This window comes from Erithacus rubecula (genome assembly GCF_903797595.1).
Source record: "Erithacus rubecula genome assembly, chromosome: 5".
Classification (NCBI taxonomy): Eukaryota; Metazoa; Chordata; class Aves; order Passeriformes; family Muscicapidae; genus Erithacus; species Erithacus rubecula.
Genome location: NC_136687.1, coordinates 45,525,895 through 45,549,236, shown reverse-complemented (window position 1 = coordinate 45,549,236; position 23,342 = coordinate 45,525,895). Strand labels below are relative to the sequence as shown.

The 23,342-nt window shown below is 41.4% G+C and overlaps 1 protein-coding gene across 1 annotated transcript in view; it reads left to right on the top strand.

Moving 5' to 3' along the window:
* The window catches only part of RPL34 (ribosomal protein L34), a 216,541-nt gene that overhangs the window by 191,947 nt on the left and 1,252 nt on the right, over positions 1-23,342 (top strand). Inside the window, exons 2-4 of the mRNA XM_079307350.1 lie at positions 21,745-21,816; positions 21,913-22,012; positions 22,738-22,841. Coding sequence (XP_079163476.1) covers positions 21,752-21,816; positions 21,913-22,012; positions 22,738-22,841 — 269 coding nt within the window. The 5' untranslated portion in view covers positions 21,745-21,751. The remainder of the gene's footprint in view (positions 1-21,744; positions 21,817-21,912; positions 22,013-22,737; positions 22,842-23,342) is intronic.

The following is a 23,342-nucleotide window of genomic DNA, read 5'->3' as shown; positions in this document are numbered from 1 at the left end:
AGGAGGAAACTAGCCAGACAGTCTCAGTGATGACCTGGGGGGGGGGTGATGGAAGCCCCTCTGGGACAATGCTTTTTCCTGCTTCTGGAAGTCCCTCCTATTTCCACGTTGGCTTCTGCATCCGGTACTTTACCAGGATTCTCTTTCACATCAAAGCATCTCTCTCCGGGCTACACATGTAGGGGCACAGCCTTAGTTTCCATGGGAAATAGTTTTATCCCAAAGGAAAGGGAAAGAAATGTTTGGTTTAAACATGCTTAACACTCCCCCTTCTGTATAAGGCACTCTGTTGTTGCACTTTCTCTGGTCCCTTGGGGTATCAACATGCTCTTTACCACACTTACGCTTATTTTCTTAGTTGAGGTGTTTAGAAGGGGCCGTGGGGAAATTTTGCTTTCATCCACATTGGTTAAATAAGCATCATCAGACTGAAAGCTTGCTAAATTAATTGCACCAAATTATTTTTTGTTGGTTTCACCCTTAGGAAGAGTTGGTCCCAGTTCTACCATTTATAAAAACTTCATGATGTAGACAATGTAGAATTTGTTTTTCTCTTCTAAAGTTATTAGAAATACAGAAGGAGCCAATGTATGGGTGATAAAGCTGTTGCTTTGCTTAGTGAACAGATCCCAGAATTTATGTGGAGGGATGCATGAATTTTCCTGGAAGAGGAAGTCAAGGAGATGTTTTTGATAAATGAGTTGCCTACTCATGTCTGAGTACTAGTATATAGCATTAGTATACTAGTATAGAGTGTGATTGTATACTCTACTAATTTTGTTAAGAATTTTGAGCGACTTCAGCCAGCCCACTGAAGAAAAATCTTTGGAAATGAGTCTGCTCTTGAGTTGTGTGCTCCTCTTGAGTAGACAAGCTACCAGCAAAAGTTGCAAGCTTCATGATAGCAGCTACAACATCTTAAAGAAATTGATGTGATGAGGTTTGTAGCTAATCTATAAAACAGATGGGCTTTTGAGTGCACAATCCCTTTTCTAAGCTTAGCAAGAAGACAATAGCATGTTTCTGATTTGACTGTGAGTATGGGATCACTCAAAACTACACAAGTATTTGCTGGTAGACATGACTGATACCAAGCAGGAAACACCCAATGCTTTCCATGGTCAGGATGAAACCAAGTCTGGACACTCTAACCACACATGTTCCTCCTTATCCCAAATACTTACAAAACATGTAATTTGGTAGCCCAGTTACTCCCTTTTTGAAGTCTCCTGAATTTGTTTGTTTTTCAACTGTTGATGCCATTAGTTCCTCCCCTATTTCCCTCTGTTGGCATGTAATTTCTTTAGGTTGGTTGCTCATGCCTTCAGGGTTGCTGGGTTTCTTTCCATGACAGACTCTTTGATTTTGCCTGTGTTTGGGGGTGGGTAGGTTTTTTGATTATTTGAAGTTCTTTGAATGCTGACTTTAATTACACTTTCTTGTAAGAGGCTCTTCTATACGGGTTGCTGACTGCAAGGCCTCTGACTGCCTCAGTAGCCAAAGAAAAGTGCAATGGAACACATGTAAGTGTTTTATAAAGACAGTAGCCACTGAAGTGCAAAACTGACAAATTGCCTTCAAGAATGTGAGACTTTGCATTGTTTTGTTTGTTTAATTATATATATATATATATATATATCAGTACTAACAGAAACGAAAATGCTTACATCAGCCATGGAAAACAGAAACAGATCTCTAGCATCTCACTCAGAAGTGTGGCATTTTTCTTAGCAGCAGATTGTCAGGCAGGGCCCAGCAGAGTTGAGGATGTAGATGAATTGGATATTGTCCAGAAGACAGTAACAGGAATGATAAAAGCTTTATAAAACATGAGGGATGAGGAAATGTTAAAGAAACTGAGTTTGTTTAGTCTAGAGGAAGAAGACTATGGGGGAAAACATATGACTTTTTCAATATGTAAACAATTGCTTTAGAGAGGACAGCCATCATTTGTTCTCCACGGCCACTGTGATAATAAATCAGTGCCATTTGCAAGAAAAATAAAAGTTAAGATATGCTTTGGGAACTAGCTTTTGTCTGGTTATTGAGTCCTTTCATTGGCAGATTTGAGAACAGGTTAGACCAACACCTTACAGGGAGGAGGTAGTTAGATCTTATTCTGACTCGTGGGAAGGTATAGGACAAAAGGACTGCAGGAGATTCTTTCCAAGACTTCCAGCTTTATAAATTTATGAAGAAGGACTTTGAAGGGGAAAGATTTAAGCTGTGTAGATGTGTAGTTGCTTTTTCTAACTGGTAACTCCAGTCACCCTGGTGTAATTTCAACAGTAAGAAATTAAGTCTTCCCTGTATCAGCTTTTCTGGGAAGAGTTTTTAAAGCCACACAGCTACTCTGTTTAGCAGAAGCTCCCACTCTTTCCTCTTTGTTCATCCTCTTAATTTCCCTCCATAAGATGTAAAATACAGCTTTGGTCTCCTGCTTCAAGGAGTTGGAGGAGCCTCATTGAGCTTCTCCTACTGGCTTGAAAGAAATCCCCAGCCTGCAATCACAACCAGTCCAGTCTTTCCAGTAGGGAAAATGGTTCATGGTGCCATGGTGGGATAAACAGCTGCATGTTTTACGTATCACACCTCAGGCAAATTGTTCTGGGTCCCCACTTCCACCCTGAGGAAGTTTTCAATGCACATTTATGAGATGTTATGGTATCAGGCTGGTCAGTGTGCACAAACCATCATTGTGTGGTCAGATTTGTAGCCCTGATGGAAACAAGAGGAGTGTGGTTTGCTGTGAATAACACTGGGATTAAAATCATCTGGGGAAAGGTGCCTTCTGACCCAGCCAGTTGGTGGGTCAAGAGCAAAGTGAAGGAACAGCTGAAAAAACTGAATGTTTTAGTAAGTTTTAAAACCTTTAGCAAACATTCATGCAAGAGAAGAGGGAACAGGGAACTTTTAGAAAATATCTTACTGTGGTTTTTACCTTCAAAGTATCTTTCAGGGAATGATAATTCATTTATAATTAATTGCTAGTGGATTTATTATTATCAATATTGATTTCACTTGACAAGGCAAGACATAAAGTTAACAAGTATGAGGCATTGTGTGCAAAACATGAAGTACCTCCAGGTTCCTTGCTCTGCCAAGTAGGCTGATCTAGAGCCAAGCTTGCAAAATGTGGCATCAGGGGACCTTTTGCTGCCAGTCTGCCAGAGAGGACAAGAGTCCTGGAGGCAAAACTGCCATCAACAGAGGAGGCATAAGCAGGAAGCCTTGAGCAGGCCATGGGGGAGGTAGTATACTTCTGAGATTAAATCCTATGTGTCTTAATAGAGACAACTTCTCTCTAAAGTATCTTTCAGCATTCTGTTAATTAAAAAAATAGGAAAAAAAAGGACTAGGAGAAATTTACAAAAATAAATAAATTAAAGAGAAAGTAGCAAGTAACTTCTGCCAAAAAATGAACTTTCATGTTCAGCTTCTGCTTGAAACTAACTTCCCAGGAGCCAGATTTCTCAGGGAATAGTCTGCTATCAGATTAAGGGACTGAATAAGAAAGACAATTCCTTTGTTATGAAAGTCATCCCCTTTATCAGGACATTCTCCCCTCTCTTTTAATGTTCACTGAATTTATTCTGATCTCTTAGCATCTTTATATTTCCCCACCTGTCTGTCAACCTCCTCTGAGGGTATTTTCCTTCTTGAAGCTAAACTTTTCAACACAACTAAGAGAAAGCAAACAGAAATGTCTTCAATCACCGTCATTGCTTAAAAATTCATGATCATTTCTATAGCCAAAGGCAGAAAAGCTAATTATTGACTGTCCCAGCCAGGCTTAGCCCCTCCTGGGGAAATGTGCTATTGAGCCGGCTGCAGGGATGCATCCGCAGCAGGCAGCTCTCATCGCTGGGGCCCAAGTGTGCCAGCATCACCACTGGGATTCTCCAGCTTTGAACACATCTGCTGCAGCAGGGTAGCTATAAGGCACAGGAGCTCAGCCACCAGGGACTGGGAACACAGCAGCATCTTGCTTGTCTCCCTAGTGAACCTTCTGGCCATCTTCATATTGGCATTTACAGAAAAGTGAGCTATTTAGGAAAAGATTGTCATTTTTCTTTCTTCAAAGTGCAGCCCATTTAAGCTTGGTACATAGGATATAATGGAAAAGGAGCACCATTTGCTAGAATTCTTCGAGCAAATGCATCTGTCCAAAAATTATTCACTGAGTGGTTGCTTTGCCTTTCTGTTTATGTGTTTGTTTGCCTTTTATGGAAAGATGCCCAGCTCTGGTTACTGCTGTGAGAGATTTGGAGGATTAGGACTTGCTCTCTATCCCACATTATATTGCTGTCAGATTCCGCTGGAAAATCTTCTAAACAGGCATCCTATCCCTCATCCTTTTGAGGCAACTCTTTCCCTCTCTTATGTATCTTCTAAGTGCCTTCACAATCTGCCTCTAAACTGAGCTCTGATCCAACATTTGTGACTTCTTTGTAACATGTTCTGAACCAAAAAGACCTTTCCCTCAAAACCTCAAACTCTTTGAACTGCCCCATCCAAATTCACAACAAACTCTTCTTTCCTGTCCTTCTCTTGCTTTTTGTTGTCAGCTGGAGTAGACTTACTGCATTTCAGTAAATACTGAGAATGATAAATCTGAATATACAGACTTTACTGAAGTCTCACTATGGACTACCTCAGGCACTGTCTGTTGTTCTGCACTGGAACAAGAAGAATAGTCAGACAGCTATAATATGTAATAATTTACCTGATCTCTGACAAGCTTTAATTACCATTGCTGATTAAAAAGACCTGAGAAGGCTAAGTGTGAACGATGGGGATCTAGCAGAGATGGATGGTCAGGGATGGTAGATGAGGCATGACATGATGATGGTACAGAGATGATAATGTGCTGTCAGCACTGGAGCTGCACTTGTCAGAACTAAGAGAAGCAGCAGATCTGAGAAAACAGTGATAGGAAGGGCCCTGCAAGGCAGGGAATGAATATGAGGGAACAAGTTCTGAAATGCTGTAGAGGGCAAACATATCTATGATTGGCAAAAATGGTAGACTCGTCACTTTTCACAGTGAATGTTGTGGAAAAGCCTGTGCTATTTTTAACCCTTGGAACTGGATTAGGCTGGAACTGGATTGTGATATGCATCATAAACCAACCAATCATATATGTAGTCCTAGCCATGTATCCAAGACAGCCTAGCTTCTGCCAAGAGGTGCTGGTGGATTCAAGCTCCATTATGGTATTAGTCTAGACTTCAATACATCCAAAAGGCTGCTCAGAGCTCTGCCCTGCTACTGCTCCACTGTGGCCTTTCCCACCTTGGCTCCAGCTCCTAGATGCCCCAGCTCTTCCTTCCATCAGACTTTGGCTCCCTTTCGCAGCACCTCTCAACACCTCCTCTCCCTCCTCTCCCTGAGCACAGCAGCCACTCTGTCGAGGCCGAAGGCTCCCACCTGCCTGTGAGGGGCACTGCCACCTCCTCCCAGCACCCAGCTGGGGTACCTGGCTTGCACACCTGGGGCTGCAGCCAGCACAGTTCACCCCCTGTAAGGAAAACCTCTGGGAGTTAAGTCTATTAGTGTTTCTGGCAGAATAATTATACTGACATGTGCATGGGAAGTTTCTACCTTTTCACATGTTTTCACTGAGAGAATTCAGTGTTGTTTCCCAGGGTTACTATGAGCTAATAGACTGCAGACATGGAGCAATGACAGGATTTTTCCCTTGTGAAGACACAGGACTATTGACTTTCCCCTTCAAGGAAAACCCTATTCCTTCTTCCCATGCTTTCACTCTCCCATTCACGCAGCACAACTTGATGTTGCATTGATTGAGTAAATTTTACAGAAGGATGCAAACATCTGGGTGTTGTCAGAGTGTCTCCCAGATGGCCAACATTCTTCCTTCCTTCTTTTTCAAGATGAAAGGGTCCATTTTAATGCCAGTTAAAAGAATATTAGAGAATTGATCTGAATACAACAAAGTGAATAGGCCAAGAGTTACATTTTCATCCTCTACTGCCCTCTATTGAAAATGGTTACATTGGCAGAAAAAAAATTTAAACTGCAGCTATTAACAACAAAATTCAGTATAGAGTTTTATCCCCACAAAAATACTGCATTTTTTAAAAGCCTTTATGTTCAGTTCCAAGCAAAGCGTATAATTTTGCTTTTTGACAAATTTGTTAATGCATTATTTGCAGGTTCCGTATGTGAAGGCAAAATTGTAATGAATTAACCATTCAATTCCTATGGATTGACCATTAAATCCCTGGGATATGCTTATGGAAAACCTGTTATCTTAATCATCCATCTAATAACCAGCCTGTTACAATAGCCCACAATAATCCATCTGGGACATGATGATGCCAGGTGGAAGCTGTTTTTAGGGTTTTATGTACAATATGTTCAACATACATTATGGCAAAGGCCCTTTACTTTCACCCTGACCTAATCAGCCCAAATGTCAGTGGATGAAAGAGCCATTAGATATACTAGTCATACTTGGAAACAAGAATGACAATGCATTTACCTAAAAAAAAAAAAAAAAAAAAAAAAAAAGAACTCAGAATAAAATGTGCCTCTTGACTTCAAAAACACTCTCTGGCATTTTGATTCCTTGGCAATATCATTCCTTCCTTGGCAGTATATGTGGAAAAATGTAGAGGAACAGAATGAGTTATAGTGATGCTAGCAAACAGAAGATTGAAAATCTTCTTGAAAATTATCATGTCCTACATTTTTCTACCACTTTATCATCTGAAAAGCTCTAAAGGCTTACAAGTAATTGTTTACAAATTAATTATTTGCAAAGTAATTAAGTGGAGGTAATTATCTGTAAATTCAGAACTGACAAACAAAAATTAAATTTTGTTTTGTTTTACTTTGAGGGAAATTTGAGGAAAAAAATCAAATCTAAAGTGTTTAGGTCTAAAACCTAAAACTAGAATCCTCCATCTCCTCTTATCCTTTCAAACAAAAAAAATTAATATTCACAGGTGTATATTCACTTTCAGCTATAAAAAGGATGGCAGGGGATTCATATTGGTAAATGACATTACCTAACATTTTTTGAGGTGAAAGTGTCCCACTGTGACATCATCTTCACTGTGGAATTTAAGAGTGAAAAATTATGTGTTCTGGATAAAACTGTGATGATTTGAAGATGAATTTGCAAGAAAATTCTACCCATTTTGGATGCTGATTCCAGATAAGAGTGGGAGAAGATTCACTTCTCTGGGCTTTCTTAATTTCCCCACTTTTTTGATAGGTGCCTACTGATGTTTCTAGGTCCTCTTCTGCCAATGACAACTAAGTTCTGACAGGCTTCCCTCAGCCCAATTTACTTCTTCCTCCCTTGCATATGAAATGGTGTAATTTTTTCAGAAGTTCTATTTTCTTAACTATCTTCTGCATCCCAGATCCATAAAATGACTGGCTTACATTCCAGAAACATTAATCCTTCAGTATAAATCTAAGCCCCCTGAATAGGGAGCTGGGATCTTAAAAAACAAAGCCCTCTGCTCCTGGAGCTCTTATGGCATTTCATAAAAGCAATAATCCATCTTTTGCCAAGCAAGGATTCTCTCACACAGACCATCTATGTGGTTTCCATCTGCACATTAATTGGAAACTGCTTGGGGTAAAAAAGTATTTATGTGTTTTGAATTGCAGCTGTTCCCATGCTCTGGCAAGGTGCAAGGGAGCTCTTTTCCCACAGCCCAGCCCTCCAAAGAGAAACCACGAGCTGACTGCAGACCTGGAGCTCTGAAACTCTGGGGAATTTGGGTAGTATCAGCTGGGCTGAGGTGGAGCCATCTGCCAACACTCTACAGGGAGCAGTGTGCCAGTTCTCTCTTGGGCTAAAGGCTGGGTACACTCCTGCCTGCAAGTCCACTGCAGTGTCTCCTTCTCTCTGCCTGCTGTGGTTGAAGGAACATGTATTTTGAATTGTTTCTGCCAGGTAAACATCTTGAATGCCCCCAAAATTGATGCTGATGACTTCCTTCAGGCATTAACTCTTGAAACACCCAGGAGAAATCTAAAAATACAGATGAGAACCCTCAGCACAAAAATTAAGTTGAAAAGCATCAGAGGCTGAGTAGACAGACCATTTCTGTCCTATTCAGACCCTCTCTGGAAACTGGGATTTGCCCATACAGAAAATTACAAGGACGCTGAAGAACAGAAATCATAACAGGTAGATAAACTTTGCATTGGTCTTACCAGGAATGGTCCAGGAATGGCTTACATTCAATCAATTCAAAGCAGCTTTTTCCATGTGCAAGGGCTCATAGCTTTGGCAACATTCATCCTCAAGGTGCACTCACAGAGAAGATCTAAGGAAGATTTTACTTAAAAACAGTGGCATCTCCTCACTTAGGAAATTATAGGCACGAGAAGCTGGAGAAGGGGCCTAGATGGACTGTATCCTAACTGGAAAACTGTTTTGCAGACTTGCTCTCTGTGCTGATCTTCCTTGCAAACTCATCTTTGGGATACATAAAAAAAAAATCCCCAACATTTATAAAACATCAGAGCAAGTTCACCCATGACATGAGAAACATTCCATGGATATTATTTTAGCGATCCAGCTTAGTAACCAGAAAGATTTTTATGCTACTCAGATAAAATTTTTCTCAGGTCTGAAATCGGAGGAATTGACTGATAGTCTCTCTGCTTCAAATAAATAATGTGAAGAGCCAAATGGAGTATTTATTTTTATGATTAAACTAGTCAGCAGGTTAGCTTTAATATAATGTAAATGCAGGTTTTATGGAAGATACAGAACATAGCTAAATGCTATGCACCAGTTTTTCATTGCTACAGGGATTTCACTGCAATGTACTTAAAGCCCCATCCTATGTTTCAGCAGGGCTGAAAGCCTGCTAGTGCTTTGAAATGATGAAAGCAAATGAAATTTAATAGCAAACAAAAAAAGTCCCGACTTGATCAGTGATGATGAGAGAATTCCAACTGGGTCCGCTTGGGAGCAATGATCAAGAATTAAGGTCTTGATTTTATTTAAGCTAACAAATGAAGCTTCTTTATTCTACTTAAATGGGATAAGAAAAGCCCTATTAAAGGGAGCTAACATTTGTACTAATCTACAATCCACATCCCTATTGGGCCCAGTAGGAAAAAAAAAGGAAAGACTTCTAAGAATGTTTAACAAAACCCAGAGAAAATGAGAAGGGCAAGAGATAACTCTAAAATCTGCAAATTTGTTTCATAACTGAGGAAGAGGCAGGACCATGAGGTGAGGTGCAGCTCCCATCCTTTGCACTCCAACCTCTGGAGTTTACAGTCTGCAGGCTGATGGCAGAGGGACTCTTACCAGTTGTGTAGAGGCAGCCTGGGGCTCAGGGTTTTTCAGGGTTTTGCCCTTTTTTTTTTTTTTAAAATTTTTTTTTTTTTTTTGTTTTGATGGAGGATTTGATCCCCTCAGGCACCTGCCTTACCAGGATTACTTACATTTCTGGCATGACTGATCTTAGCAGGTGGCTCTGTGAGGGCAGCGTGCCCATTCCTGGGCAAGCCAAAATATTGGCCCTCTCTGCTGTCACATTGGCAGCCTTTAATGTATGCTCATCTCCATATAAGTGTAGCTTAGTCTCCAAATTTGGCCAGTTGTGAGATTACTGTGCCATCTGTAATCTGTACATTCTCCTGAATCTCTGGCCGCTTGCTGGCCAAGGGGATCTTTCAGCACTCCTGCTGTATGTCCTCCATGTCCATGTGCTCTTGCAGCCACCATTCAGTGTCACTGACTTGACTCTAGCTGACAGGGAGAGCAATAGCCGTGGAGATGTGTCAACATCCCTGGCTGCCAACATGTGGAGGCAACCTGAATGCATGCCCAGGACTCCTTGGGAATTAAGATGTGCCTTCTAAATCTTGCAGCTGTCTCTGCACAGCCCTGGTGACCTGTGCTGGCTGGATTAGTGACAGACTAATGCTGTGAGGACATTTTCATAGGGCTGGTGGACTAATCCCTCAGCAGGGAAAGAGAGAGAGGAATAGCATGAGCGAGATAAGAGAGACGATCCCTTGGCAAATGTGTAGCAGTAAGTTTGGAAAGAACCATTGCTATGAGAATTGAGGACAACGTGCCCTCATTAGTCTAAGACATAGAAAAGATGGGGGATGGCATGGAGTGTGCAGGGAAGAAGGATAAAACTTGGTGTCATTGTAGAATTACAGAAAACAATAGTTGAACTAGAGTCTCACTGTAGCCTTTTTTCATATGGATGAAGCCCACTTGTGAATTTACAACCAAAATACAATTTTGCCTTCACCTCAAGTCAGTGTTTAAATGTAAGTGATGAAGAAGAACTCTCAGTAGAACCCTGAGCTCATTTAGAAGAGAAGGCTCAAGGGGAATCTTACCAATCTGTAGAAATACCGAGTGAGGGAGAATAAAGAACACAAAACCTGAAATATAAGTATGGAAATGTGGTAAATCCAATTTATACTTAAAATAAAACATATTTACCATGAAAGTGGTCAATTACAGGAACAGGTTGCTCATAGAGGTTGCAGAGTCACCATCTCTGGAGGTATTCCAAACACAACTCCATGTGGCTTTTTCCAAAGTGCTCCAGCTACCCTGCTTTGAGCAAAGGGATTGGACTCAATGGGCTCCAGAGAACCCTTCCAGCCAGTTTTTTCCCTTTATATCCAATCTCATAATGGATTCAAATTGCACCCTCTTGATAAGTACAGTTCTTAAACTCCTGTTCAGCAAGCACATGTGAGACATCCCATGGAGATGCATGTTGTTACCTCAAGTTCACAAAATCTCCATGTCTTACACTTTTAGGTAAAGATTTGCCCCTAAAATTGCACACTATAAAGTGCTTCCTGACTTGCTGTTAATGATTGCATTGAACAGAGCAGCAATGACTTCAAGGCTAAAATGGGGGAGTTCTTTCCATGAGCCTCAGAACTTCCAGCTGCTGCACACAAACCCCATTTCTACAGAACTGTGACCCAGAATAATGAAGTAATTTATCCAGCCTAAAATGGGTCAGAGCTTTGACAGTGATTTCAGTGAAAGTGTGATGAGGTCCTTTGGGTTTGGCTATATTTTTCAAAGAACCAAACCTGATTCCTAATGCAGGGAAGCATGCCCAAGTTACACTGCTCTATATTTTAAATAGAACTTCCTTTTAATAACCTGGATTTAAAGTGTTTTACAATATATTTATTATCTCATACTGTGATATTTTGTAACTTAGATTTTCAGCTAACGAGTAGCTCATCTAATGAAAATAATGATTTTTTCATGCTGTACTACATGGAAACTTAGAGTATTTCAATTAAACAAACCACCTCATTAGTGTGCCTTGATAACATAGTTGAGTTTTCTTTGATATGGTCAGAAATATCTAGCATGCTTTTGGGATGCAATCACACTCTCCAATAAACTTGTTGCTAAAGACAGCTGCCTAGCACCATGTATTTCCTGAGCAATCAAATGACCTAGTTTAGAAGTGTTTGAAGCCATTTTATACTCTGGAAGGAGAACAAATTAACCTTGTTTAACAAGTAATTTTCAATTTGTGTTCCAGCACTCTTCTACACTCTACCATCTCCAGAGCAGTAGCATGGCTTTATTTCATCCTTCCTGTTACATATCCCATATACTTAATGCTACAGATTTGGGAAGCACCTCTCATCTGCTGCACGGACCCTGGGAGGGGGGAATGTCATTGCACTCAAAATGCATTTGAAGCCACAAGTCTTGTAATCTGAGGTCTACTTCAGATTTCTTGTACTTTATGAAGAACTAAAAGAAAATCATGGCCATTTTACCTTTCTCTTAGATTTATTTTCCTGCTCCTTTGAAAGGCTTGTTCAAATGAATATTGCCAAAATAGCAAAGAACTCTGCAGCAAAAACCCAGCATTTGGTTGAGACAAGACCAAACTGATCTTTGCTGCAGAAGATTTCAGTGGCTGCAGCTAATTCTCATTGGGGTGTGGGGTCAGACCTGTGGCTATAAATCAGCTTATCTCTGTTCAGGAAGCTGGTTTTTATCAGATGAATATCTGGATTCACATTTCCATAGTTTCTCTGAGAATGAGCATTTCTGGGTAATATTCTTTCTATAAGCCTAGTGTGCATTAAAGTTACAGTGAGTTGCTGTCATTTAGGCTCTTTCCTTGAAAAACTTGGTTGAGATTTGTATCTCATTATAGGCAAAATGATTTGCAGATTATTGAAAGTGATTAGCTGCTCTTTCATCAGCTGCAGTAAACCATACATTTAACACTAGGTAGGTTCACCATATCTAAGTATTCACTATAAAGGAAAAACAGGTGAAAGTGCCAGCTCACCTGTACTAACCTTTCCTGTCCTTCTACTCTTTTGTCAGTTCTTTCAAATAGCACTTTAGTGTGGCTTTTTATCACTGTGAAAGCCACATTAAGCAGCAAACAAGCAAGCTTTTCACACACTAAAATTTAACTAGTGCACTGTTACATTCAGGAAGCTACCTGGTATCTCCCCATCTGCATTCTTTCTCCCTCAGCAGCAAAACTAAAGTGGACCTTGTTAGTTTTCTATTCAAGTTAATTTTGATGCCCTCTGTTCTCAGCAGATGAGGTTTTCATCCTGTTGCAAAGAGATATCGACATCCAATATTCAAGCTCTCATCCACCTTTGCCTGCCTGTTACAAACCCTAAATTCTAAGATTAATGTAAGTTGGCAGTGTCCTTTTAATCAAAATTTAATGCTTGTCTTCAATCTCCTCAAAGCACTTTAAATCTAGCAGCTTTAGAAGGGAGAGAATCATTAGTGCTGACATCCTTCTCTTCCCACAAGCAGGAGGTTTGACCATGGGGTGTTACAAAAATGGGGGTGCTGTGTTGCCCTCCACAGAGCCCTGTTTGGGATCAGCCTGTCCAGCTTCTGCTCTTTTTGCTGCTCACAGTGAAGAGGGTGTAGAGCAATCAGGAAATCTGCTCAAGAATAAGATGAGGCCAACACTTTCCTGCAGAAGTTTGGAGCAGGCCCTTCTTTGCACCTGCCATCTCTGTGCAGACAGGTACTAAAATTCACATCTGACGATGTCAGAAACACTGTGTTCAGCTGTTCTCAGCTTCTGTCACAGGCATATCTTCTGGTCAGCCAGTTAGTCTGGGATGTTCACAGGAGATTGGTTCCTGTTGAGTCACTCCAATTCCTGGACCTGTGAGAAGCCAGCACTTGCAGCTTGGCAGCTGAGTGCTTGGAAAGCTCTGAGCTCCTCTGAAAGTCTGGCCTGAAATCTGCAAATATGCAACTCCGAAATCCCCGTAAGGAACAGCCAGTCTGATGCCAAGCATAAGCCAAGTTCATCACAGCTTCATGAAAAAATAGCACCACCTGGGATGTTTGCACAGCACAGCAAAATACAGTGTTGGAGAAATATTTTGTAGGCAGCTTTCTGTACAGTAACCTTCTGCTCTGCAGGCGTGGCTACCTAACATTGATCCAGGCATTTCTCTCAGCACAGTGTCACATCTTGTGTTCTATCAGTGTGATACTTTATGATTTAATATGCTCCACTGTTTGCTTCTCAAACCATTTCCCTTCAAACAAGGTGAATTTGGATTATTTCTTCGTTACAAAACTTCACAAATACAGAGGTATATGGTTACCTCTAGGCCTTAATTGCTTCCTGTTGGATGCCAAAAAAAGTTTATCTGGACTGATATATGACATGTCCCTAATTATTAATGTACAGTTTAGGTTGTACCTAGCAAGGAATATCTGAAGCCCCACGTGCACATACTTGTTTGCTTGCCTTCTCTCTGCTTCTCTCTGTTTTGCATCTAAGGTTTGTAGGATTTTGCTGGGCTTTTACCTTTGGAGAATTGGTTCAATCTGGTTTATGCTGTAAGCAAAATTGAGTTGCAGAAGACCATTCTAATTACTGGAAGTATTGCCTAATCTTTAGCATATTATAGCCTGGTCATTACAATTTATGGTATGTTACGGTTTTAGCTTTTAAAATTCACAGCTGGGCAGTACCTTGATGGCTCCTGCAGTGAAATCTGGTGTGAGGGGAGTGTATGCTGCACACAATAAATACAGTGTGACAGTCTAAAGGGCAGGAGACTTGGTCCAGTGAATATGCACTAGATCATCCTTTGAAGGTGAATAATTTGTAGCTAGCTATACAGAACACACATCCTTTGTGCCTTCTTGAAGAATGAAGGAATTTATGGAGAAGTAGGATAAGGAGACACTGGGAGAAGACAGGAGGCAGCTCATTCATAGACTCGATACAAAGATATGGATACACTTAACGGAAGAGGGAAGGAATGATGCTTTCTTCTCTCTTCATATGATGCAAATAAAAAGTGATCAGGATAGATTTTTGTTATCCTCTGGGCATTATAATCTTAAATGCAAAATGCATGACTTATTATATCTAGCCAAATCTTAGGGGTAAATAGGCAGTATGGGGAATTTGTTGTTAATTGGACTTCTGAGCTGAATTCCCAGGGTGCTGCACTGCCAGCATATCCCTTTTGTTTTAATATTGAAACAGGGAGAAGCCAGTTCTAGGATGGTTTCATTCCACTATAGAACAACAAAGCACACTAAATCATCTTCTTCAAAATAAGCTGCATCTGTTGAATGTAAATGTTTTAGGGTTAATTTCTGCATGTACTGTAAAAGGTATTTGTTTCTCCATTGAGCATTTTGAAACTGTAAAGTAAATCTTTAAGTAGCATAAATTGCCTAATTGTTCTGTAATATTTGAAGATTTGATTTGCTGTTCCTCAAGCTGTAGTATGTAGATCACATTTTCTATGTAGTTTGGTGCAGTCAGTTCTGCTGCTGGTGAACTGAACTCTTCAGAATTCCATGGCAGTTAGTGTGCTTTCAATGACACTAACAAAATGTGCAATCTCAAAAATTGTATTTCATATTGTTTTATCAACATGATACACGGTGTTCCTTCTTTAAAAAATTTTAACAATGATCACAGAAAAAGCCCCAAAATCCAAAGATCTCTCACAGATTCAGGAGACCCAGAAAAAATAATCTTTCCATCAGGCTTTTGTTCTAGCAGCCAGTCCAGTCTTGCATGCTGAAAAAAAATTGATAAAATACAAGTCCCCAGAGCCAAGAAGAGGCCACGGGTCACACCCCTATTTTAGCAGCCTGTTGTAGCTGATCCTCCTTGCACAGCGAATTTTCACTGATATAATCCAATCCAAAAGACAACTGATAAAAATAGGCTTCTCTCACATATTCAAATTGGTAAAACATCATTAGGAAATGTTCCTAGTGTTCCTGAAGTGCTCAGAAAAAAATATATAGGGAGGTGTTTATATTAATTATAAGCGCCTCAGAGAACTTAAGCAGCAAAACCTTCCTGTACTATTAATGTATCTTTAAATCATTAAAACAAATATAATTTTTTTAAAGGTACACTGATGCCATTCTTTATCTCTCCCCTCATCCCTGTATGGCGAACATTTGCTGTGGTAGGTAGCCCTTCTTATTTTAAAGAACAAAGCAACAGAAAAATATCCAAAATTCCAGATCCCTCTGACATTTACTCACTCAGTAGTTTGGTCTCAGTCAATTCAAGTGAGTTTTATGATTTATTAGACTTGAAATAGAGTCTCTCCTATACCTTTCTCACCTCTTCATGGGATCCATGTCAATTTATGGCAGATAGCTTAGAATAGTATTTGGTGTTTACTACTCTCCCAAAACCTGCACAGATAAAAAATTGTGCTTTAATACTCTCTGCTGAGTCCCTGAGATTTTATTAAATAGTAGCATCAATTATGTTTATCTAAAAACTGGGAAAGCTGGATTTAAACCAGTTAGGACTAGTATTTAGGGAACTAGATTGTTAAGGTATTTGGGAGGTAACACTGGTATGACTTGTAGACATTACATTAAAGATCCCCAAAATCATGATTACCACCACCAGTGCCCACATAGCTGATTACACTGCCCTTAATTAAGAGATTGACCCAAGTCTGCCTCAGGAAACTCTGGCAGTGAGAGCCTTGCCCCTTTGGTCCTGGGCACAGGGCACATCCTCCCTCTAAGTGAGGGAAAATTCAGCCATGCTCCTCGCCTTGGGTGGCTGCTGCTGGGGAAAGGAGCAGTGTGAGGTGATGATCCCAAGCAGCTCTGGAGACACTTCCAGTGTGACTCTTCTCAGAGATGTGAGACACCATAGTACACATTGCTGGGGAAGGATTGCCTCTAGGTCCTTAATGCCTGGGTGGTCTGACATGAGAGGCAGACAGGGTTTAGCTTCATGTGGTACCAATGGTGAAATGCAGTTTTCACAGCCTGGAAGAGCTGTCTAGAGCCCTTTTATTTTTCCATTGCTCTGTGTGGAAGATGCATGGCCCAGCTTATCACAGTTGCACCAGAAGAACCAACACGGGGGATGCTGTAGGCAGGGACCCTGACTGCAGCTTGGGGCTGATAAAAGCAAACATGAGCTGTCACCATGAAGAATTCACATCTCAGCTGCTTGTGCTGCCCACAGGCTCAGAACCCTGCTCTGTCTTAAACAGTTTCCACAGGGGAGGGGGAGTGCACACAAAGCCTGTTTAATTAGGCGTTGTGTAGAAAGGATGAACTCTATCCCAAGTGAGATGGAGGATTGCATGTCTCCTCCAGATGGTGAAAGCATTTTTTTCTTTAAGGCAGGAGAAAATAAGCAGGTGTGAGTTTGGGGCCTACCTGTATTGGTTTTAATCAGTAATTTTAAGTAAACTCAGTGTTCTCATCAGAAAAGGGGAAAAATAAACAGCTGAGCACTGTGATTCATTTACACTTCAAATATACTTTGAGTTGGTTATTCCTCAATTAATCAAATATCTGGTGTATCCCTAAAGTAGTATAAAGTGACACGCTGTGTGAAATCAATTTTCCCTTCCAAAATCATTAAATTCAGTAGCCTGTGACTACATCACTGCTAATTCTAGTACCGGTCCTTTCATCCTCCATTAACTTTGGCACGCCTAACAGGCTGTCAAAAATAATTTCCCAGAACGTAAATAATTCAGAAATTAAAAATTAATAAATAATAACAGAGAGCTACTGGGAGATAGACTGGGTCAATTAGTCAGCTCTGCATTCTGTTTCTTCGCAGCAGGGGGGCAGCCACATTCGTTACTAGAATCTTTCCTCCGATTCCTAGGTCTGATTTACGGCTCTTCATTACTGGATCCAGTCAGACACAATTACCTCCATCACTATCTCAGTTCCTAACTTCAAAGAAACACACATTTTCTTGTCTGCTTTTTTTCTCCTTGCAGCAGCCTCAGCTTGACGTCCCTGGAATTTCTTCCACGCGGACTAATTAATAAGACTTTGACTTATCATATTCACTTCTCTTCTTTGATGTCCTACCTTAGTCAATCATCCTATTTAATTAGAATTTCAATGATAACTTTACTTATCTCGTGGCTAGATGTAAATTAAAATAACGGGATTTTAATTCTCTTTCTTACAGGGTTATGACATTTTTGACAGAAAAAGTTTCAACCCAAATATGATATTATGTACTTCCTATGCTAGGACTGCATTCCACTAAATTGTTTTTCTCTTTGCTACAAAATAATTTTGCTTGTTTAACAAGCTCCACTGAAATGGAAATGAACTACAGCTTCTCATAACGTAATTTGCACAGGTCTGTGTTGTGGAAGGTTATGTTGATAGAAATTAGTATAATCACATTGTGACACATGCCACATGGTTAACATGGAAAGGGAATGAGATTTTAAAGAAAAAAATCAGCTCTAGAGAGGCAGTGGAGCCGAGGACCTCTTCTTTCTCCCCTTTCCAATAGCAGCTGATACTTCTCCAAGGTTTCTTGTTTCCTTTCCACATTTATGGACCTAAGCCTGCAAGTTGTATCCAAGCAGCACCTGAGGCTGAATTCTGACTTCAATGAGACATTTCTAAAACACATATTCATTCATTGTTCAGGGAAATGGTATCGTGCCTGTGACTCAGGAGCAGCACACCTCTCAGCCATCATGTCTTTTCCTCTCTGCAGCACCAAGTGTGCGCTTGCCCACAGGCTCGCTTTCTTTCCCATGCCTCTGAGAATCTACCAGTCTAGACTGGTACAACAGCAAGTGAATATGAGAGTGAGAACATATCTCATTTTTTAATTGAAGCTTATTGTGGAGAAAAGCCCTAGAGTGATCTATGAAGAGAAGTTAATGGGGCAGTGGAATCCTCCTGGGGCCTGGTAGACTCCTGGCAGTGGTGCAGAAGTGTGAGGAAAGTATACAGGGATCCAGCCAGGCTTATCAAGCCTTGTGTCTTTAGGAACTCTCACTCTTACTCTGTTGGAACTTTCCACAAGCAAATTGTCATACACACAGATGAGGGCTTAAAAAGAGGGATTAAGAGAGGACCATGTGGAAAAGAGAAAAGTCAGTTAACATACCAAGAATTGGTTTTAAACTGTGAACAAAGTGTTCTTGTGATGTGATGCATTAAGAAGAATATGGTGACAACCTGCTGGCTGGTGCAGGATATATTCCATTAGTAAATTGCCATCAGAGATGATTATCTTTCCAATTGGATCTGGTATGAAAGAGTTTTATAGTTTTGCACCAGCAAGTACACCCTGGCCTCCAGTTTTCTCGATAAAAAAGACCCCCAGCCTCAGGTGCTATACTTCCACTGACATCCTAGAACAGAAAAAATGGATTTTATAGGATGCCGCTGTTACTTTTCCATATTGTTGGGCTGTGCATTTGCTAATCCATCCCCTTTGTTGCATTCAAAGAAGACAGAAAATGCAGAAAGAGTTAGAGTCACGTTGGTTGTGGAAAATGACTTCTCCCAAAAGAGATGTTTTGGTCCTCTGAAGAGGTAGAAGTAGCAGAGAACATTAATCACTTGACTAATATGTACAAAATGGGCTTAGTGAGCTTCTGCTTCAAATCTTATCCCCATATTAGATAGCATTAAACCAGTTGTCATTAAGCTAACATTTTCAGATGCTCTGGTGAGCCATTTGCCTGATAGCCCTGTTCCTCTTAAAAAAAGAACTGAAAATGCTTGAAAAACTAGGCCAGTACATCAGCAGAAGCAAACGGCTGGAATTTAATTGGCAGTTTCTAAAATTTACACCAGTTGAGTTTAGAGCCTAAATGGGGTAAGTTCAAAAACTATCAATAGTATTGTCAATAATAAAATAGTTACCTGTTGCACTGACAACATCTAAACTATTCTATCATAATTTAATGGCATTGTTCTTTAACAATTGGATTCTGTTACACTTTTATATTTAGCCATGATTATTTAATCTAATTTAATTGGCTTTCTTATTCCCCTCAGGGTTCTGGGCCTAGAAAATTCATGTTAAATACTCTAATTGCTCTGAAATTTACTTGTCTTCTAAAATATGCTCCTACTTTAAATATACCCTAAAATCTAGTTCATACATATTTTCTCTTCTTTCATGAATTAAAAAATATTTCTGGTGTCCATGATTTGCACTTAAAAAGAGTCAATAATTAACCAAAATAATAATTATAGATTGAAAACAGGAAGGATGCAGTACAACAGAGATACAAACACATAAATAAGGCCAGGAGCACACATCAAAGCTTTCTGGGCACCTGCTAATCTCCAAAAGCAGAGCTGCCACTAATGATGGCAGCAGCAGCACCCTACGTGCTTAATGTGTGGGTCCCTGAGTATCACTGTGGAACAGTGCTCAGGTCAGTGCAGCAAAAGAGCATTTGAAGGCTCCCAGACAGTGGGCCCAACCCCATCCTCCTTGCAGGGATGGAAAAGTGCTTTAAAATCATTTAGTGTTTCATATTTCAGAGCCAGGTGCTGGGGTGGGATCCAGATCCATTAGTAAGGTCATGTATGGATAGCAGAGGCCAGATGCTGATTTCAAAACACAGAGGCAGCTCTGCTTGTCAACATGCTCCTCAGCCTGGCAGGGAGCTGGGGTGTGGGATGGGAGCTGAGACAAACACATGGGAGAAGTGTAGTTCAGGGAGTGTTTCTCCTTTCCTTCCTATCAACACAGTGTTTAATGGAAAGGCAAGGGGCTGCCAGAGGTACCTTCTGTGCATTTAGATTTTAATATGGCAGATCTGGCACCACTGGAATGCTGTTTCTGGCTACTGCAAACCGTTTTATGGTCTCTTGGCTCTTATATTTTCCTTTTCTTTTCTCAGGGGTCTACCAGAGGCTATTAAACAGATTTCACAGAACATTCTCAGTTCAAAGGGACCCACAAGGATCATTGAGTCCAACTCTTAAAAGAATGGCCCATACAGGGATTGAGCCCACAACCTTGGTGTAATTAGCACTGTGCTCACTGAGATAATCTCGAAAGTCAGAGAATGTGATGCAGCTCAGGACACTTGGAGGATGCTGGTGGATTAACACGGGTAGGATGTATTAAGGGAAGCTGTATCCTTCTTTGCCTATGCTTTCCGAGGTACCTGTGCCCTGGAAATGGGAAGTTGAGGCAGAGAAAGTTTTTAACTTCACGCTCCTGCACGAGCCTGGCCCGGAGCAGGTGACACAGTGAGCATAGCAAGGAGGCGCCAGGCACATGTGGCACTGTGCAGCTCCCCCGTGTCGGGATCAGCCCGGTCCAGCGCCGGGGGAGGCCAGGAGTGAGGGCAGCTCCAGGGGAATGGAGCACGGCAAGGACAGCCCTGCAGAGCTCCCGGCAAGGCTTCCAGGGATTCTGGGGGAGCAGCCTTTCCCTGTGGAACTTTTGTGTAAGACACACGGTTCCCAGGCGCCTCACGCGCCAGTTTGCCATGGAAAAGCGTTTATGAGGGACCTGTAATTCAGATTAGGGAATAGCTTCTGGGCCCACAGCTAATTACCATAATGAAGCACAAACCTTCTTTCTGAGGACAGAAGCCGGTATTTTAGTAAAACAGTTATTCGGTAAAAGATACAATAACTAAACGGGGCCCCCATCACGCTTATTGCTCCTGCTCCCGATCCCGCCGACGAGCGGCGCCCCGCTCCGCTCCGCTTCAGCCGTACAACATGGCGCCACCCTGCACCTTCGTGCCGTACAACATGGCGGTGTCCTACACCACCTGCATAGCAGACGGGGCCTAGTGTGCAGGCGCCGCTATTTCTTCCGGGCTCCAGCCCGCCGCTATTTCAATTTTGACTCGCGCATTTCCGCTTCCTCTTCCGGGTCCAGCGGCGCCAGGTATGGCGGTGGGAGACCGAGGGCTGTGGGATCCGCCTCCATCCGCGGCCCGGCGGGCGGCGAGCGCCATCCGAGACCCCGAGGGGCTGTGGGGATGGACCGGCGGCGCTGCTGCTGCCCGCGCGTGGGCTGGAGCGCGGTCAGAGCTGCCCGGCTGACAGGCCGGGCCTCCTCAGGCCTCCGCGGTGGGGCTCCCGAGCAGGGCCCGCGTCTCCCGGGGCTGCCAATGAAGCTGATGTTGACTATAAATTACGGAGCTGCTAAAGCTTTAAGCAGTTCCTAGGACAGCGTGACACAATCCAGGCAAGAGTAGGATGTTTGAACAGTGTTCGAGTTAGTTCGGGTGGATTTTCACTGCGGATCGCATCGTGCCCGCTGTCACGCCTTTTGTTGTTCTCTAATATAGTTGCCTTGGCTGCCGCTGATCAGGAAAGGCTTTAGTTTTATTTTTACCGAATCGGCAGCTGCTGATTCACACCTGGCTCAGTACGGGTGATCCTGTGAGATGTGAACTAAGTGTGGACATCGAGCTCTTAACTAGTGCCGCTTTGGTTTTGACTTTTTAGGAGTGAAAAATGGTGCAGCGCCTGACATACCGCCGTAGGTTATCCTACAACACAGCTTCCAACAAGACCAGACTGTAAGTAAGGCAGTTTGTAAGAAAACTTCTGTTGTAAATATGTGATGTTTCAGTTTTGGTTGGTACATAAACTGAGCGTTCTTCTGCTGTGTTTAGGTCCCGAACACCCGGGAACAGGATTGTTTACCTTTACACCAAGAAGGTGGGAAAGGCCCCCAAGTCAGCATGTGGTATTTGCCCAGGAAGACTTCGTGGTGTAAGTAGGATCATAAACAGCCGAGGGTCTCTCTGCTGCAGCGTTTTTTCAGTACCAAGAACCTTTCCAAGTATGCAGTGGGCCTTTATTGATCAGTTCTTGTTAAAATAACTTTTTTTCTTTAAAATATTCAAATCAAATATTGTAAAGTTTTCTGGCAAAATAAGCTTTGGAAGCTCAATTTTAAATGCTCTTGGTTTGTATTATTATGAAGTATAAACTCTTGTTTTAGAAAGTCTGAATATTTTAAAGCTAGGCAGGGCAATTCTATAGCAAATTTAAAAACATAAATTAGTTGTATTAGGCTTGCAGAAGAGAAGGGTGAGCCAAGTTTAGAAATGTCTCATATTTAGAAAAAAAGGAATTAATGTTCTTAACATAATTTTTTAATTAATATTTTCTTGAAGTAACACAACAGTTATGGGAAATGATTGAGTAATGTTGATCTTTGAGCAGTTTCTATCTTTTTAAAAAACAGTTTTTTATAACCAATTTTTAAATTAACCTCTTGGTGAGCCCATGTGTTGGAATGAAAAGATCAGCTTAGGAATGCTGAAGGTGGTACATGCAATGAGCTGTGACCTCAGTCACTTTAACATCTTGAATAAACTTTAGGTGTTGCTGGTTTGTTTTTTTTTTTAACTATGAAAGTGATGTTGGTTTTTATGTGACAGATACACAAAGTTGCTGTCCTGTGACACACTTTTCTTTTTTTCTGTCTGTAGGTCCGTGCTGTGCGCCCCAAAGTCCTGATGAGGCTGTCAAAAACAAAGAAGCACGTTAGCAGAGCCTACGGTGGGTCCATGTGTGCCAAGTGTGTCCGTGACAGGTAATCTACACAAAGCCAGCCTTACTCCTGAGGTTGGCTCTTACAAAATTTTTACATCTCTCTCTGTTCTCATAACATGGACCCAAATTTTGAAGGCTCTTGTCTGACACTGGTGTAGGGAGATGGAGAGTGTGAGTGTGGGGCATGTCAAGCAATGATGTGTCTGATTTTGTCCCTTGTATTTAAGGGAGTTCCTGCATGTGGAGCTCCTTTGTGGAGACTTTGTGTTCTTCAGGATTTCTTACTGCACTGTTGTATTGATGCTGAACAGTCTCCTTGGACTGGAGTTTTATCTTTTGTATTGACTACCATAGTAAAGGTTACTCTGTTCTATTGTTCTGTTTTGCCTTATGCAGATTTAATTTAATTTTTCACTTCTTCGTAGTGTTTTGAGATTCAGAGATATTACTTGGTTGTGTGTTAAGCAGCTTTATGTGGTCATGTTTTAAAATGGCCTTTGCTGGGCCTCACTGAATTCAGTTTTATTGTGTAGCAATTGCA